Below are 18,338 nucleotides of genomic sequence, written 5' to 3'. Positions count from 1 at the left end.
CCTAAATGCATCAGATAAAAATTTTGAGATAGAAATGTTGTTAAGAATAGTTCAAAGTTCAGATAAAAAAATCCCAGTGTCGACACAGCCCCCCAGGGCCCGGGGATAGGTGTTGTGAGTTTTACCCTGGGGGTATATAGGGTTGTTATGGAAGGGATGCTAGCATAAACTTCAAAGAGGGTTCATTTGACTGGAAATTGAAAGTTGCAATTCACTTTTTAAGATTCAAAAGTGATCGAAGAGCAGCTAGCCTCCCCCCTCACACTCCATTTATTTTTTCCCAGAGGAAAAAATAAGGGGTTCTTCATTTTTTCTTTCATATAGAAGGGGTCGTCGTATAAACTACAAAGGGGCTCATTCGATTGGAAATTGAGAGTTCTAGTGCCCATTTTAGGATTCAAAAGTGATCGGAGGGCAACTAGCCCCCCCCCCCCGCAAGCCCTTTTTGTCTAAAAACGTGCGAAAAAAAAATTTAGGCCCGGGGGCAGGGTTTGTAAGTTATGCCCTTGTTTTCTGAACAAGGCTGCTTCCAGTTTACCTGCACAACAGAAAGACACCTTCCCCACGATGCGAGTATATAACTCCAGGCTACTATTTTGCTTATTTTGTTGTTGCTGTTTTTAATTGCCATTACTGGTGTTTTAAATCAAAAGTTGATGAGTAATATGTACAAAATAAAAGGTAAATCAATAAACACAGGACACTTTAGAGTTTTGAAGAAAAGAAGAAAACCAACTAGATTTTTTTTATTGTTAAACTTCAATAAAAACGATCTTAATACATTCATATCCTTACCCAAAAAAAACCCAAAAAATTATTTTTTTGGGGTTTACCCCTAAACACCCAAAAAATTATTTTAATCGCTCCCTTTCCGTCTAATATTTTAGATTGGCTCGGTCTCAGTCGCACCTCCTCAAGCTTCAAATTTACACCATTCCAACATGAAGATTTGATCAATTTTGAGTCTCAGAGTTTTCGTTTTGTTTTTATTTTATCGAACAAAAAAATATTTCAATCATTGTCTTCAGTTCTTATACGAAACAGCAGTTATTTTACATAAAATGCCTTTTCCCGTTTGTAGTTTGAATCGTAACTCCCAACCAAAAGAAAGCAACAAATAAAAGAAGAGTTCACACAATTCCACCCCGAATGTTATCCTAAAGCTGTTTTGATGGGTCTCACAAGTCCAGGCACGTAAAAATAATTTTTATGGGGGGAGGTCAAACAATAAAAAAAAATAAACTCATTTTCAAAATGAACTAAAAAGTAGAGAATTATTCTTTTTTTGAAGAATATATGAATATAATCGAACATGAGGGGCACAAAAAGCATTCAGTTTTACATAACAACACCAAATTTGCCTAGGTTTTAAATGCATAAACGGAAAAAGTCGATGAGTTGAGGAAAATAAATAAACAAGATCAAATTATACAAAAACGAATCGATTTTTTGCCAGGAATTTTCACTTATATCTATAGATTCTGGGAAAAAAATATTCTGGAATCTGCAGTATTCCTTTAATGAATATCCTTTAATGACATTAATAGTAGAATGGCCCCTATTGACCCCATTGCTCACCCCTGCTGCCATCTACAATTTAGTTTAATGCTGACGGGACATAATTTATTCATGGGTTATCGATCGAGTCTAATGGGGGTCAAGGTCGATTTATTTGCTGTTGTTTGTCCAGGTGTAATGACATTGGGGTGATTTACATAATCGATGGGGGAATTATTGGTTCACGAAGGGGGAATTAAGAAACAAACATGGTTTCATTGTTGTTTGGCTAACCTAACCTGAGAACTTGATTTACATAATCGGTAGGGGAAATTATTGATTCACGAAGGGGGAATTAAGAAACATTATGGTTTCTTTGATCTTAGGTCTGTGGGATAAACCTTCTTTAGGTCAGAGAGAAAAATTAATATTCTATTTTTAAATAGGGCTTCATTGATCTTTAGTGTCAGAAATTATAAATGAAATCACTTGTTATCTTGGAATTATGCGGGAGTCTAAAGAGATAGAAATTCTATTTTTAAATACGGCTTCACTGAGCTTTAAGTCGGAGAGATAAATTGATATTCTAACGAAACCTTAATAGTTTAGCTAGGAAAATTTATGAGATGAAGAAATTAACGTAGGAAAGGGTTTCCTAGAAATTTGAAATGTGAAAGCACAGAGATGCCAAAAAACAAAAGGAACACACAGAAATTACTTTTAGGGGATTATTTGGGCGAAACGGTTTTAGACAGCTTATGGAATTATTTCGACGAAATAGTTAGAGACATTTTAAAAGATGATTTAAAAGATGATTTTGAAAGAGGTTTTGAGTGTGGTCGTTATAATACACAAGTTCCATATGAACAGTGTTCCGAGGTCCCCTATCCCAACCCCACAGGGACCCGATCGCCCTACCCCGTTCCAAAGGGTTCCAATTCACAGACCCCAATCCAGAAGGAGCCCCCCCGTCCACCAAGGTTCCCCGGGCTCCAACCCGGCCCCCCCAGACCCGCCCAGGCCCTCCCCGGGCCCCCAAAGGTACATCGAGCTCCCAAAAGACCACCGGGGTCCCAAAAGGCCTTCACCCGGTCTCCAAATGTCCCCCAGGCCCCCAACTGGCCCCCCAGGACCCCCAAAGGCCCTCCACCGGTCCCCGAAGGTCCCCCAGGCTCCCAAAGGGCCCCCTCCCCTCCCTCTCCCTCCCTCTCCTCCCCCCTCCTCACCGTCCCCTCCCCTCCCCCCAATCCCCCTCCCCTCCCCTCCCCTCCTCCCCTCCCCTCCCCCTCCCCTCCTCCCCTCCCCATTTCTTTAATGTTTTTTGTGCATAGAGACACAAAAGGGCACCCCCCCCCGGGCCCCCCCCAAGGGCCCCCGACGGCCCCAAGGCCTGATTTTTCAGAGTCATGGTTTACCATTTTGGATTTCTTTCGTTGAAATGCAAGAGTTGGAATATTTCAGTAGTGCTTTGATGTGGTTTACAGTGTCACAGTTACATTCTCTTGATTTTTCAAAGTTTATTTTGGATTTCTTTCATTGAAATGCAAGAGTTGAAATATTTCAGTAGTGTTTTCTCGTAGTTTACCTTGTCACAGTTATATTCTCTTGATTTTTCAAAGTTCATTTGAATTTCTTCCGTTGAAATGCAAGAGTTGGAATATTTCAGTAGTGTTTTGATGTGATTTACTTTATAACAGTTACATTCTCTTGATTTTTCAAAGTTCATTTTGAATTTCTTTCGTTGAAATGTAAGAGTTGGAATATTTCAGTAGTGTTTTGTCGTGGTTTACCTTGTCACAGTTACATTCTCATGATCTTTCAAAGTTCATTTTGAATTTCTTTCATTGAAATGCATGAGTTGGAATATTTCAGTAGTGTTTTGTCATGGTTTACCTTGTCACAGTTACATTCCCTTGATTTTTCAAAGTTCATTTTCGATTTCCTTCATTGAAATGCAAGAGTTGGAATATTTCAGTAGTGTTTTGCCATGGTTTACCTTGTCACAGTTACATTCTCTTAATTTTTCAAAGTTCATTTGAATTTCTTATGTTGAAAAGCAAGAGTTGGAATATTTCAGTAGTGTTATGTTGTGGTTTACCCTGTCACAGTTACATTCTATTGATTTTTCAAACTTCATTTTGAGTTTCTTTCATTGAAATGCAAGAGTTGGAATATTTCAGTAGTGTTTTGTTGTGGTTCACATTGTCACAGTTACATTCTCTTGATTTTTCAAAGTTCATTTTGAATTTCTTTCTTTGAAATGCAAGAGTTGGATTATTTCAGTAGTGTTTGGTCTTGGTTTACCTTGTCACAGTTACATTTTCTTGATTTTTAAAAGTTCATTTGAGTTTCTTTCGTTGAAATGCAAGAGTTGGAATATTTCAGTAGTGTTTTCTCGTGGTTTACCTTGTCACAGTTACATTTTCTTGATTTTTCAAAGTCCATTTTGGATTTCTTTCATTGAAATGCAAGAGTTGGAATATTTCAGTAGCGTTGTGTCGTGGTTTACCATGTCACAGTTACATTCTCTTGATTTTTCAAAGTTCATTTTGAATTTCATTCATTGAAAAGCAAGAGTTGGAATATTTCAGTAGCGTTTTGTCGCGGTTTACCTTGTCACAGTTACATTTTCTTGATTTTTCAAAGTTCATTTTGAATTTCTTTCATTGAAATGCAAGTGGAATTATTTCAGTAGTGTTTTTTTAAAGTTTACCAAGTCACAGTGACATTCCCTTCATTTTTCAAAGTTCCTTTTGATTTTGTTTCATTGAAATGCAAGAGTTGGAATATTTCAGTAGTGTTTTGTCGTTGTTTACCTTGTCACAGTTACATTCTCTTGATTTTTCAAAGTTCATTTTGAATTTCTTTAGTTGAAATGCAAGAGTTGGAATATTTCAATAGTGTTTTGTGGTGGCTTACCTTGTCACAGTTATATTCTATTTATTTTTCAAAGTTCATTTTCAATTTCTTTCATTGAAATGCAAGAGGTAGAATATTTCACTATTTTTTTCTCGTGGTTTACCTTACCACACTTACATTCTCTTGATTTTTCAAAGATCATTTTTAATTTTTTTCGTTGAAATGCAAGAGTTGGAATATTTCAGTAGTGTTTTGCCGTGGTTTACTATGTTAAAGTTACATTCTCTTAATTTTTCAAAGTTCATTTTGGATTTCTTTCCTTGAAATGCAAGAGTTGGAATATTTCAATAGTGTTTTGTCGTGGTTTACTTTGTCACAGTTACATTCTCTTGATTTTTCAAAGTTCATTATGGATTTCTTTCGTTAAAATATGTTTTGTTGTGCTTTACCTTGACACAGTTAAATTTTTAGATTTTTGTTAGGTTAGGTTAGGTTAGGCTAGATCAAGTTAGGTTAGGTTAGGTTAAGTAAGGTTAGGTTAGCCTACGTACGCGCGCGTACGTAGGCTAACCTAACCTAAACTAACTTAACCTAACCTAACCTAACAAAAATCAAAAAATTTAACTGTGTCAAGGTAAAGCACGACAATAAAGAAACAAAATCAAAAGGAACTTTGAAAAATCAAGGGAATGTAACTGTGACTTGGTAAACTTCAAAAAAACACTACTGAAATAATTCCACTTGCATTTCAATGAAAGAAATTCAAAATGAACTTTGAAAAATCAAGAAAATGTAACTGTGACAAGGTAAACCGCGACAAAACGCTACTGAAATATTCCAACTCTTGCTTTTCAATGAATGAAATTCAAAATGAACTTTGAAAAATCAAGAGAATGTAACTGTGACAAGGTAAACCATAACAAAACAGTACTGAAATATTCCAACTCTTGCATTTTAATGAAAGAAACTCAAAATGAACTTTGAAAAATCAAGAGAATGTAACTATGACAAGGTAAACCACGAAAAAACACTACTGAAATAATCCAACTCTTGCATTTCAACGAAACAAATTCAAAATGAACTTTGAAAAATCAAGAGAATGTAACTGTGACAAGGTAAACCATGACAAAACACTGCTGAAATATTCCAACTCTTGCATTTCAACGAAAGATAACCAAAATGAACTTTGAAAAATCGTGAGAATGTAAGTGTGACAAGGTAAACCATGACAAAATACTACTGAAATATTCCAACTCTTGCATTTCAATGAGATAAATTCAAAATGAACTTTGAAAAATCAAGGGAATGTAACTGTGACAAGGTAAACCACGACAAAACACTACTGAAATATTCCAACTCTTGCATTTCAATGAAAGAAATTGAAAATGAACTTTGAAAAATCAATAGAATATAACTGTGACATGGTAAGCCACCACATAACGCTTCTGAAATATTCCAACTCTTGCATTTCAACTAAAGAAATTCAAAATGAACTTTGAAAAATCAAGAGAATGTAACTGTGACAAGGTAAACCACGACAAAACACTACTGAAATATTCCAACTCTTGCATTTCAATGAAAGAAAACCAAAAGGAACTTTGAAAAATCAAGGGAATGTAACAGTGAAAAGTTAAACTACAAAAAAAACACTACTGAAATAATTCCACTTGCATTTCAATGAAATAAATTAAAAATGAACTTTGAAAAATCAAGAGAATTTACGTGTGACAAGGTAAACCACGAAAAAACGCTACTGAAATAATAAAACTCTTGCTTTTCAATGAATTAAATTCAAAATGAACTTTGAAAAATCAAGAGAATGTAACTGTGACAAGGTAAACCACAACAAAACAGTACTGAAATAATCCAACTCTTGCATTTCAATGAAAGAAACTCAAAATGAACTTTGAAAAATCAAAAGAATGTAACTTTGACAAGGTAAACCACGAAAAAACACTACTGAAATAATCCAACTCTTGCATTTCAACGAAAGAAATTCAAAATGAACTTTGAAAAATCAAGAGAATGTAACTGTGACAAGGTAAACCATGACGAAACCCTACTGAAATATTCCAATTCTTGCATTTCAATTAAAGAAACTCAAAATGAACTTTGAAAAATCAAGAGAATGTAACTGTGACAAGGTAAACCACGAAAAAACACTACTGAAATAATTCAACTCTTGCATTTGAACGAGATAAATCCAAAATGAACTTTGAAAAATCAAGAGAATGTAACTGTGACAAGGTAAACCACAACAAAACACTACTGAAATATTCCAACTCATGCATTTCAATGAAAGAAATTCAAATGAACTTTGAAATATCTATAGAATGTAAGTGTGACAAGGTAAACCACGACAAGACACTACTGAAATATTCCAACTCTTGCATTTCAATGAAAGAAATCAAAAAGGAACTCGGAAAAATCAAGAGAATGTAACTGTGACATGGTAAACCACATCAAAACAATACTAAAATATTCCAACTCTTGCATTTCAATGAAAGAAATTCGGAACGAACTTTGAAAAATCAAGAGAATGTAACTGTGACATTGTAAACCATGGCAAAACACTACTGAAATAATCCCACTCTTGCATTTCAACGAAAGAAATCCAAAATGAACTTTGAAAAATCAAGAGAATGTAACTGTGACAAGGTAAACCACGACAAAACGCTACTGAAATATTCCAACTGTTGCATTTCAACGAATGAAATCCAAAATGAACTTTGAAAAATCAAGAGAATGTAACTGTGACAAGGTAAATCATGACAAAACACTACTGAAATATTCCAACTCTTGCATTTCAAGGAAGAAAACCAAAATAAACTTTTAAAAATCAAGAAAATGTAACTGTGACAAGGTAAACCACAACAAAACATTAGTGAAATATTCCAACTCTTGCATTTCAACGAAAGAAATTCAAAATGAACCGAAATGAACTTTTAAAAATCATGAAAATGTAACTCTAACAAGGTAAACCATGACATAACACTACTGAAATATTCCAACTCTTGCATTTCAATAAAAGAAATTCAAAATGAACTTTGAAAAATCAAGAAACTGTAAATGTGATAAGGTAAACCACAACAAAACACTACTGAAATATTCCAGGTCTTGCATTTCAACGATAGAAATTCAAAATGAACTTTGAAAAATCAAGAGAATGTAACTGTGACAAGGTAAACCATGACAAAACACTACTGAAATATTCCAACTCTTGCATTTCAACGTGATAAATCCAAAATGAACTTTGAAAAATCAAGAGAATGTAACTGCGACAAGGTAAACCACAACAAAACACTACTGAAATATTCCAACTCTTGCATTTCAAAGAAAGAAATCCAAAATGAACTTTGAAAAATCAAGAAAATGTAAGTGTGACAAGGTAAACCACAACAAAACACTACTGAAATATTCCAACTCTTGCTTTTCAACATAAGAAATTCAAAATGAACTTTGAAAAATCAAGAGAATGTAAATTTGATAAGGTAAACCAACAACAAAACACTACTGAAATATTCCAGCTCTTGCATTTCAACGATAGAAATTCAAAATGAATTTTGAAAAATTAAGAGAATGTAACTGTGATAAGGTAAACCACACCAAAAAACTACAGCAATATTCCAACTCGTGTATTTCAATGAAAGAAATCGAAAACGAACTTTGAAAAATCAAGGGAATGTAACTGTGACATGGTAAACCATGACAAAACACAACTGAAATAATCCCACTCTTGCATTTCAATGAAAGAAATTCAAAATGAACTTTGAAAAATCATGAAAATGTAACTGTGACATGGTAAACCACGACAAAACGCTACTGCAATATTCCAACTCATGCATTTCAAGGAAAGAACTACAAAATGGACTTTGAAAAATAAAGAAAATGTAACTGTGACAAGGTAAACCACGAGAAAACACTACTGAAATATTCCAACTCTTGCATTTCAACGAAAGAAATTCAACATGAACTTTGAAAAATCAAGAAAATGTAACTGTGACAAAGTAAACCATGACCAAACACTACTGAAATAATCCAACTCTTGCATTTCAACGAAAGAAATTCAAAATGAACTTTGAAAAATCAAGAGAATGTTACTTTGACAAGGTAAACCACATCAAAAAACTACTGAAATATTCCAACTCTTGCATTTCAATGAAAGAAAATCAAAATTAAGTCTGAAAAATCAAGAGAATGTAACTGTGACAATGTAAACCATTACAAAACACTACTGAAATATTCCAACTCTTGCTTTTCAACATAAGAAATTCAAAATGAACTTTGAAAAATTAAGAGAATGTAACTGTGATAAGGTAAACCACACCAAAAAACTACAGCAATATTCCAACTCGTGCATTTCAACGATAGAAATTCAAAATGAATTTGAAAAATTAACAGAATGTAATTGTGATAAGGTAAACCACACCAAAAAACTACAGCAATATTCTAACTCGTGCATTTCAATGAAAGAAATCGAAAATGAACTTTGAAAAATCAAGGGAATGTAACTGTGACATGTTAGACCACGACAAAACACTACTGAAATAATCCCACCCTTGCATTTTAATGAAAGAAATTCAAAATGAACTTTGAAAAATCAAGAGAATGTAACTGTGACAAGGTAAACCACGACAAAATGCTACTGAAATATTCCAACTCTTGCATTTCAATGAAAGAAATCCAAAATGTACTTTGAAAAATCAAGAAAATGTAAATGTGACAAGGTAAACCACGAGAAAACACTACTGAAATATTCCAACTCATGCATTTCAACGAAAGAAACTCAAATGAACTTTTAAAAATCAAGAAAATGTAACTATGACAAGGTAAACCATGACCAAACACTACTGAAATAATCCAACTCTTGCATTTCAAAGAAAGAAACTCAAAATGAACTTTGAAAAATCAAGAGAATGTAACTGTGACACGGTAAACCACAACAAAACACTACTGAAATATTCCAACTCTTGCTTTTCAACATAAGAAATTCAAATGAACTTTGAAAAATTAAGAGAATGTAACTGTGACAAGGTAAACCATGGCAAAACACTACTGCAATATTCCAACTCTTGCATTTCAACGAAGGAAATCGAAAATGAACTTTGAAAAATAAAGGGAATGTAACTGTGACAAGGTAAACCATGACAAAACACTACTGAAATATTCCAACTCGTGCATTTCAATGAAAGAAATCCAAAATGAACTTTGAAAAATCAAGAGAATGTAACTGTGATAAAGTAAATCACATCAAAACACTACTGAAATATTCCAACTCTTGCATTTCAACGGAAGAAATTCAAATGAACTTTGAAAAATCAAGAGAATGTAACTGTGGCAGGTAAACTACGAGAAAACACTACTGAAATATTTCAACTCTTGCATTTCAATGAAAGAAATCCAAAATGAACTTTGAAAAATCAAGAGAATGTAACTGTGACACTGTAAACCACATCAAAGCACTACTGAAATATTCCAACTCTTGCATTTCAACGAAAGAAATCCAAAATGGTAAACCATGACTCTGAAAAATCAGGCGTTGGGGCGTCGGGGGCCCTTTGGGGGGCCCGGGGGGGGGGGGTGCCCTTCTGTGTCTCTATGCACAAAAAATATTAAAAAAATGGGGAGGGGAGGAGGGGAGGGGGAGGGGAAGGGAGGAGGGGAGGGGAGGGGGAGGGGGATTGAGGGGAGGGGGAGGGGACGGTGAGGAGGGGGAGGAGAGGGAGGGAGAGGGAGGGGAGGGGGCCCTTTGGGAGCCTGGGGGACCTTCGGGGACCGGTGGAGGGCCTTTGGGGGTCCTGGGGGGCCAGTTGGGAGCCTGGGGGACATTTGGAGACCGGGTGAAGGCCTTTTGGGACCCCGGTGGTCTTTTGGGAGCTCGATGTGCCTTTGGGGGCCCGGGGAGGGCCTTTGAGGGTCTGGGGGGCCGGGTGGGAGCCCTGGGAACCTTTGGGGACCGGGGGTTCCTTCTGGATTTGGGTATGGGAATTGGAACCCTTTGGATCGGGGTAGGGCGATCGGGGCCCTTTGGGGTTGTGATAGGGGACCTCAGAACACTGTTCATATGGAACTTGTGTATTATAACGACCACACTCAAAACCTCTTTTAAAATCATCTTTTAAATCATCTTTTAAAATGTCTCTAACTGTTTCGTCAAAATAATTCCATAAGCTGTCTAAAACCGTCTCGCCCAAATAATCCCCTAAAAGTAATTTCTGTGTGTTCCTTTTGTTTTTTGGCATCTCTGTGCTTTCACATTTCAAATTTCTAGGAAACCCTTTCCTACGTTAATCTCTTCATCTCATAAATTTTCCTAGCTAAACTATTAAGGTTTCGTTAGAATATCAATTTATCTCTCCGACTTAATGCTCAGTGAAGCCGTATTTAAAAATAGAATTTCTATCTCTTTAGACTCCCGCATAATTCCAAGATAACAAGTGATGTCATTTATAATTCCTGACACTAAAGATCAATGAAGCCCTATTTAAAAATAGAATATTAATTTTTCTCTCTGACCTAAAGAACGTTTATCCCACAGACCTAAGATCAAAGAAACCATAATGTTTCTGAATTCCCCCTTTGTGAATCAATAATTTCTCCTGGCGATTATGTAAATCAATTTCTCAGGTTAGGCTAGCCAAACAACAATGAAGCCATGTTTGTTTCTTAATTCCACCCTTCGTGAACCAATAATTCCCCCATCGATTATGTAAATCACCCCAATGTCATTACACCTGGCCAAACAACAGCAAATAAATTGACCTTGACCCCCATTAGACTCGATCGATATCCCTTGAATAAATTATGTCCCGTCAGCATTAAACTAAATTGTAGATGGCAGCAGGGGTGAGCAATGGGGTCAATAGGGGCCATTCTACTATTAAGCAGTTTATTGTGTACGAAATATTTATATAAGTATTTTTTCGGTACACAGTTTCACCATTCTGTTTCTTATAGAATACACTTATTGTTTTTTTTCTTTCTTTTTTTATTCTTTTTGTTAGTAGCACACCCTCGCAAGCGACGCTTTTCGTGTGCTACCGAGTGATTTTGTCTGGGTTTTTTATTTTCATAATAAATTAGTATTACTACTACCCCTACTATTAAAAATTAAAACCTGAAGGAAATCTCTTCCTACTTCAACATTTCTGTCTTTTTCTTCAACGTCTAAATGAAGTCTAAGAAAGAAATACTCATTTCTATATTTAAAAGCTGTTCCTAAGTCTAGACGAGAAGAAAAAATACAATTAATATCTGTGGCACCCATGTCATGGGACTTATTGACTTCTTGTATAGAGATAATATAAAAATTGATTTTCTTTCTGCATGTAAAATTTTGGCATTTTCCTTGTGCTTGACAACACTAATTTGCATTTGATGAAGTGAAAACTTGTCAATCAACATCGTTTTATGATTTAAAATCTGCACCTTAGCATAAATGAAAAGAAAAAATATAAATAACTTTCGTGGTAACAAGCTTATGTCACTTTTTGACTTCTTGCATAGAGAACATGACAAATAAGATTTTTTTCTTTGGGATCAATTTTAATCTTTCCATTGTGTTTGGTGATACGCATTTGACGGAGTGAATACTAAATGTGAAAATATGTCAATTAGCAACATTATTACTTACATTTTATACGGATATGTTTTCCACCCAGCCAAAATGTCTCCGTTGTATTTAAGGCTAATGGTGTTTTCGAAGAATCAAGAAAAACGGAGACATTTCCAATCTCTAGACCGCGTCTTTCACAAAGAGAGGCCAAGGCGTCCCTGCAATAATAAAAAGTGCTCATTTAGAATTCTCTTCCAATTGTAAATGCCAGAGTCCCCCTAACAATTGGTTTGTCAAAAACGACAAAGTGTAAGCACATTTAGGCACTGAAAGAAAAAATTAACGATTCGGGCTCCTATAAAAGGCTAATGAACTAATGTTCAGTAGCTTTACATTGTAAGAGAATAGACGGGCGCTATGGAGAGTCAACTTTTGTGGAAGACGGGTTGTAACTTATGTATTTACGAAAATATTAATTTAAGCTTTTGTTTCTAGAAAATTTTAGAGTCAAACTAGGCCCAATTGATGACCGTTTTATTTTATAGCAGGTATATTTGCAGTATTTTATCCGGGGGGGGGGGCATATTGGAGGGGGTGTACTTGAAAAGATATATTTTGATTATAAGAAAATATAGGAAAAGGTTGAGCATCTGGACAATTCAGGAGGGGTAAATTACGTCCAAGCCCCCTCTACTCAATTGCTATTTTACATTTGATATTGTACATATCGATAAGTAGTAGAACTGGAAACAATCAGTAGCTATGTTTGTTAGTCAAAAGAAATAAAATACAAAGTAACCATTGAGAAATAAAAGTATACTTTGTTTTTTTCAGTTAAATAGGCTACTATTACGTAATATAATAAACATATATTTTTGACTTCAGACCAAAATTTTTGTCTCCTGTTTTTTAGCTATACAGTTTAAATTTTTTGTATAATTATATTATTTATTGCTGCGTGCCTTTTTGGATAATATCCTTGTGCTTTAACGCCCAAAATATTTTTTTTTGAATTTTGTTTTGAATTTAACGACCTTTATGATTCCTGCTGTCAAGACTCTGCAGGACAAAAACATTTTAATTCTTTTTTTTACCCCAGTTGTTGAAAAAAATCTCAATACAAGCACATCCTCTCCAAATTCCAGGGTACGATAAAGTAGAGAGATAACCAAATAAATCCATGAAAAAAAAAGTAATTTCACCTCAGAAGGGGTTATAATAAAAATATAAGTACAACATCATGCACCCTGCTACCACTAACTTATTACTCAACACTCAGCTCCTTCATTAAAACTCGGCAATCAATATTAAAATACAAAAAATAGCATTAATGCTCATTATTTAGCATCATTTTATTAATTTTATATCACATCAGTATACTAATTAAATTCATATTTAGAAAACAATTAATTTTTCAACAGCCTTTAAAATATCCTTACGCCACAACTACTTTTAATTTCCCAACCTAACAAATTTCATAATTTACCCCTCTAAAAACCAAAGACAACCCCTACCTAGAAAATGACAGACTGAAAAAAAAACAAGTAAAACAATTTCACAGACATATTGTTATTTCTGCTTAAAATTTGGCCTATTATTACTGTAAAAAGAGATCCCAAACCTAATATTTCATTATGATCTTTCAAAGCCGCATGAATTTGTTGTCATGAGAAAGATCATGGTGCCAGCAAGAGCTGACATACAGTTAGTTTTGACAGTTACCAAAGTTAAATCTGATCTGTAACATTGAATGTTGTAAAATTTGTATAGCATAGTTTAGAATAGCCTTAGGAAGAATAATTCTGCAGGAAGGTTATCCATGTGACAGCTGATTACCGGATCAAGCTTTTTGATACCAATTCCGGCCTACGAGTTCTTTGGTGAAGCTGCTCAATTGTGACGAGTCTAGCAGGTCAGTTCCAGTCTAGCAGAAATAATTTTGTTAACATTCTCAGAAGAGAGCTAGAACACATGGTTGTAAAACACCAACACATACAGACTCTTCTGAAATAGTTCGAGCCCCCAAGATCTTGTTGCAGCAGTTTTATTTGTTACTTGTTTTCACAACCCGTTATAGGCCGCATATCATGATACTGGTCCTAAGACAAACAGGTTGATCAAAGTACTCGGCAAGAACAAACTGATTATCAGCAAGATCATGAGAAACTGCTTATGATTTCTAACAATAGCCATTTCACAGGTACTAATGAAGTTCACAACATTTATATAAAACACATTCTATAAAGTTTCTGATACCTCAGATAATAATTTCATATTGTTGATATTTTGGAAATTCTCTATAACAAGCAGCTTAAGTCTCTTGTGCAATCTGTTCGAAATGACTTAAGAACTAGATTAAGGGGGAGATCCATTCGAAGATGTCTCGTGAAAATGTTTGAAATAACTTAAGAGCAAGATTAAGGGAAAAGAAAGGTTCAAAATTCTAAAAAGAGACATTACAATAGACCATATTCTAGATTCTTTTTGGCAGAGGTGCCAGGGGGCAAGGGATACACTTGTCCCTGGACGCAGTGTCTGTTGTAGTGCCACTTAGATAATACATGTATACTCTATGTTTCCTAAAAGACCGTCAGGAGCAATTACCGTCACTAGTGATATACTGCAATTCAATACCAGGAAACAACAGACTGAGGACGACCAATTAAATTGACAACCATCACAATTTATTTCATTTCATAGTCTCCACTTTTTTGCATTGCTGGCTGCAGAAGTTTTATGATAAGCCCAATAGCCAAAGACAATTTTATTTGTACAAAAAAGACAATAACAAGAATGTATTATTTTAATTTTAAGCATTTTTCTTTTCATACCAAAATAGCAAAAAAATGAGAAAATGTTCAGAATTACTCAAGAACTTCCAGATGATTATTGTATTTAGCTGGCTCACCTTTGACAAGAGCTGTTTTGTTTCAAATTTCTATCTTTTACCTATTTTGTTATTTAGCATCAGATATCTTTGCTATTGGTTGAATTCATGGAAAAACTTGAACAATGCTCAACTATTCTACCGAGCATCCCAAAGTACATAATGCACTTTTCCAAGACACTTTATTAACTTCACGAAGGGCTTTATATTCTTTACCGATGCCGTCTGAGTTGCTTATATCAAGACATCACACTTAGTATTCTCAAGTTATACCCTTGAATTTTTTCTTTTCAATGTTTACATTTATCTCTTGTTTTCTGATTTGATTGGATGCTTAGTTATGAAACTCACGAATAATATCGAATAGGCAACAAACTGTAAGTAACGAGCGACCCGGCTAAATAGTAATCGGAACTCTAAAAAACGGAATTTTGATACAAACAGATATATCAAAATAATTGGATTTTTATGCTGATTTAAATATATAAGTTTCATCAAGTTAAGTCTTACCCATCAGAAGTTACGAGACTGAGAATATTTGCATTATTTTCAAAAAAAGGGGGAAATAGCCCCTAAAAGTCATAGAATCTTAATGCAAATCACATCATCAGATTCAACTTATCTGATAACTCTAATGTAGAGGTTTCAAGCTCCTATCTGCAAAAATGTGGAATTTTGTATTTTTTGCCAGAAGAAAGGTCACTGATGCGTTTTTTTTTTTTTCCAGGGGTGATCGTGTCGACCCAGTGGTCCTAATATCTCAAGAGGGCTCATTCGAACGGAGATTAAAAATTCTAGAGCCCTTTTTAAGTGCTCTAAAAAATTGGAGGCCAACTAGACCCCCTACCACGCTCAATTTTTCCCAAAGTCACCCGATCAAAATTTTGAGATAGACATTTTGTTCAGCATAGTCGAAAAATTCAATAACTATGTCTTTTAGGATGACTTAAGCCACCACAGTCTCTGAGGGAAGGGCTTTCAAGTTGTCAACTTTGCCCATTGTTTACATATAGCATTGGTTATTGGGAAGAATACAGACGTTTTCAGGGGGATTTCTTCTGGTGGGAGGGTAGGGGGAGAAGGCTACTTGGGAGGATCCTTACATGGAGGAATTTTTAATGGGGGAAGGGAATTTTCTGCGAAGAGGGCGCCAGATTTCCTAGCATTATTTAAATATTATCAGAAATTAGTGATAAAAAAACAAGTTTTTACAACTGAAAGTAAGGAACAACATTAAAACTTAAAAGGAATAGAAAATATTACGTATATGAGGGGGATTTCCCCTCCTCAATAGCTCTCTCTTACGTTAAAGTTTTTTTTAACTTTTGAAAGAGAATATTATTCTATATAAACAGTCTTCGTGATTCAGGAGTCATTATTAAATAACTGGAACAAAAATCAAACTTAGGTTATTATAAGGGTATTATTAGTTAAAAAAAGAAGTAAAATTAAAATACAAATCTTGTTTTAACTATTCATGTACGGTGAGCAATCTTCAAAACCTGCATTACTTCAAAAATGTTCAGAAATTAAAAAAAAATTAGTTTTTTTAACTGAAAGTAAGGAGCGGCATTAAAACTTAAAACAAACAGAAATCATTCCGTATATGAAAGGGGCTGTCTTCTCCTCAATGCCCAGCTCTTTAGGCTAAAGTTTGACTCTTTCTCACAACTCTTCTTTTTAAAATAGTAAAAAACTTTAGCGTAAATAGCGGGGCATTGAGGAGGGGACAGCCCCTATCATATACAGAAACTTTTCTGTTCGTTTTAAGTTTTAATTGCACTCCTTACTTTCAATTTAAAAACTTGTTTTTTTTTATTTAATAAACCAAAAATCTAAAGATAGTCTGTAATGGTTTTGTTCAGGGACGTACGTTATTTTTGGCATGCAATATTACGACACTCAGCTATCTCAAGGAAGCAAAATTCGAAGTGAAAATATAACTTAAAACCAAAACTGTAGTAATTTTGCATAAACTGTTAGAAAAATATAATTAAAATATTAATTTGACGTTACTGATCCAGTATTTTTAATGGCCACGGTTTCGCTCAACGGATTTGGACTGCGTTCTCGATCATATAGCTATATTTATTGAATAAAATCGGGAAGTTTTCTCTTACGGATTCCAAGAATTGGTTTTGAATAACTACTAAAGAATCGTCTAATTGAATGCCAAAGCTTGTCAAGATGAATAACCTTGAATAGTGCAATGGCTTCCATACTTTTAAGCTTCGAGCAGAAAAGCCTTGATTCGAAAATTATGATTATTAACATTCTAAATAACAGCTGAAATATCGTCTTCGGAACAAAGGGATAACCCTCCGAATAATCTTTTAACCGTTTTGGTTTTAGAATACCAACAACCAGTGGGATCGACCCAGTGGCGGGTCTGACCTTTCTTGCTCCCGGGGCAAATCAAGTCAAATTTTAACAAAATTTTAATTTCTAAACAAAATATATCCTTTATTTAAATATGACTTTTCTTACTTTATATGGGAAAAGATATGAAAAAATGAAAATTTTGGATTCAATTTGCATATACTTACTGCCAAATGTGCCCTCTACTTTATTGCAATAAAAGTAAAGTTTCAAAAGCCACAAAATGATTATAAATATTAGATTGTTTATTTGAAATTTTTCGCCCCTGAAATTTCAGCGCCGGGGAAAGTGCCACTCTGTCCTCCCTATAACTGCCTCTGGATCAAACCACGTTTTGTGAACTGTGAGCACCTATTTTAATTCAAAGTAATATCAATCAAACAGTTCATGGTAATGAGCTGTGCGTAAGGAGCGACCCGGCGAAATAGTAACCGAAACTCTTAAAAAACGTGAATTTTGATACCAGTAGATAAATAAAAAGAATTGGAATTTTATGTTGATTTCAAATATATAATTTTCATCAAATTTAGTCTTACTCGTCAAAAGTTACGAGCCTGTGAAAATTTGCCTTATTTTGGAAAAAGGGGGAAACATCCCCTAAAAGTCATAGAATCTAATAAAAATCACACATCAGATTCAGCGTATCAGAGAACACTACTGTAGAGGTTGCAAACTCCTATCTGCAAAATTTGTAATTTTGTATTTTTGGCCAGAAGAAAGATCACGGATGCGTGTTATTTGTTTTTGTTTTTTTTTTCGTTTCCTAGGGGTGATCGTATCGACCCAGTGGTCCTAGAATGTCGCGAGAGGGCTCATTCGAATGGAAATTAAAAGTTAAGTGTGAGTGTCATGTCCTGGGGAATTGTTCATGGGGGAAGAGAATTTTCATGAAAGGGGTGCTGGATTTTCTAGCATTATTTAAAAAACAATCAGAAATTAAATAAAAAAACAAGTTTTTTTCAATTGAAAGTAAGGAGCAACATTAAAACTTAAAACGAACAGAAATCATTACGTATATGAGGGGTTTATCCCTCGTCAATACCTCGCTCTTTACGCTAAAGTATTTTTAGTACTTTCAAAAGAGCCATTTATTCTAATTAAACGGCCTTTGTGATTCAGGAGTCATTCTTAAATAAATGGAACAAAATTCGAACTTTAGCG

General features: G+C 34.6%; 1 protein-coding gene across 1 annotated transcript in view; it reads right to left on the bottom strand.

Moving 5' to 3' along the window:
- The window catches only part of LOC148945906 (uncharacterized), a 684,784-nt gene that overhangs the window by 294,915 nt on the left and 371,531 nt on the right, over window positions 1-18,338 (bottom strand). Inside the window, exon 8 of the mRNA XM_089097548.1 lies at window positions 11,990-12,129. Coding sequence (XP_088953674.1) covers window positions 11,990-12,129 — 140 coding nt within the window. The remainder of the gene's footprint in view (window positions 1-11,989; window positions 12,130-18,338) is intronic.

Source organism: Artemia sp. Qi Xiang Cuo, chromosome 12 (assembly GCF_049724085.1).
Source record: "Artemia sp. Qi Xiang Cuo chromosome 12, ASM4972408v1, whole genome shotgun sequence".
Classification (NCBI taxonomy): domain Eukaryota; kingdom Metazoa; phylum Arthropoda; class Branchiopoda; order Anostraca; family Artemiidae; genus Artemia; species Artemia sp. Qi Xiang Cuo.
Note: the sequence above shows the minus strand (reverse complement) of the source record. Positions and strands in the feature narration are given on the sequence as shown.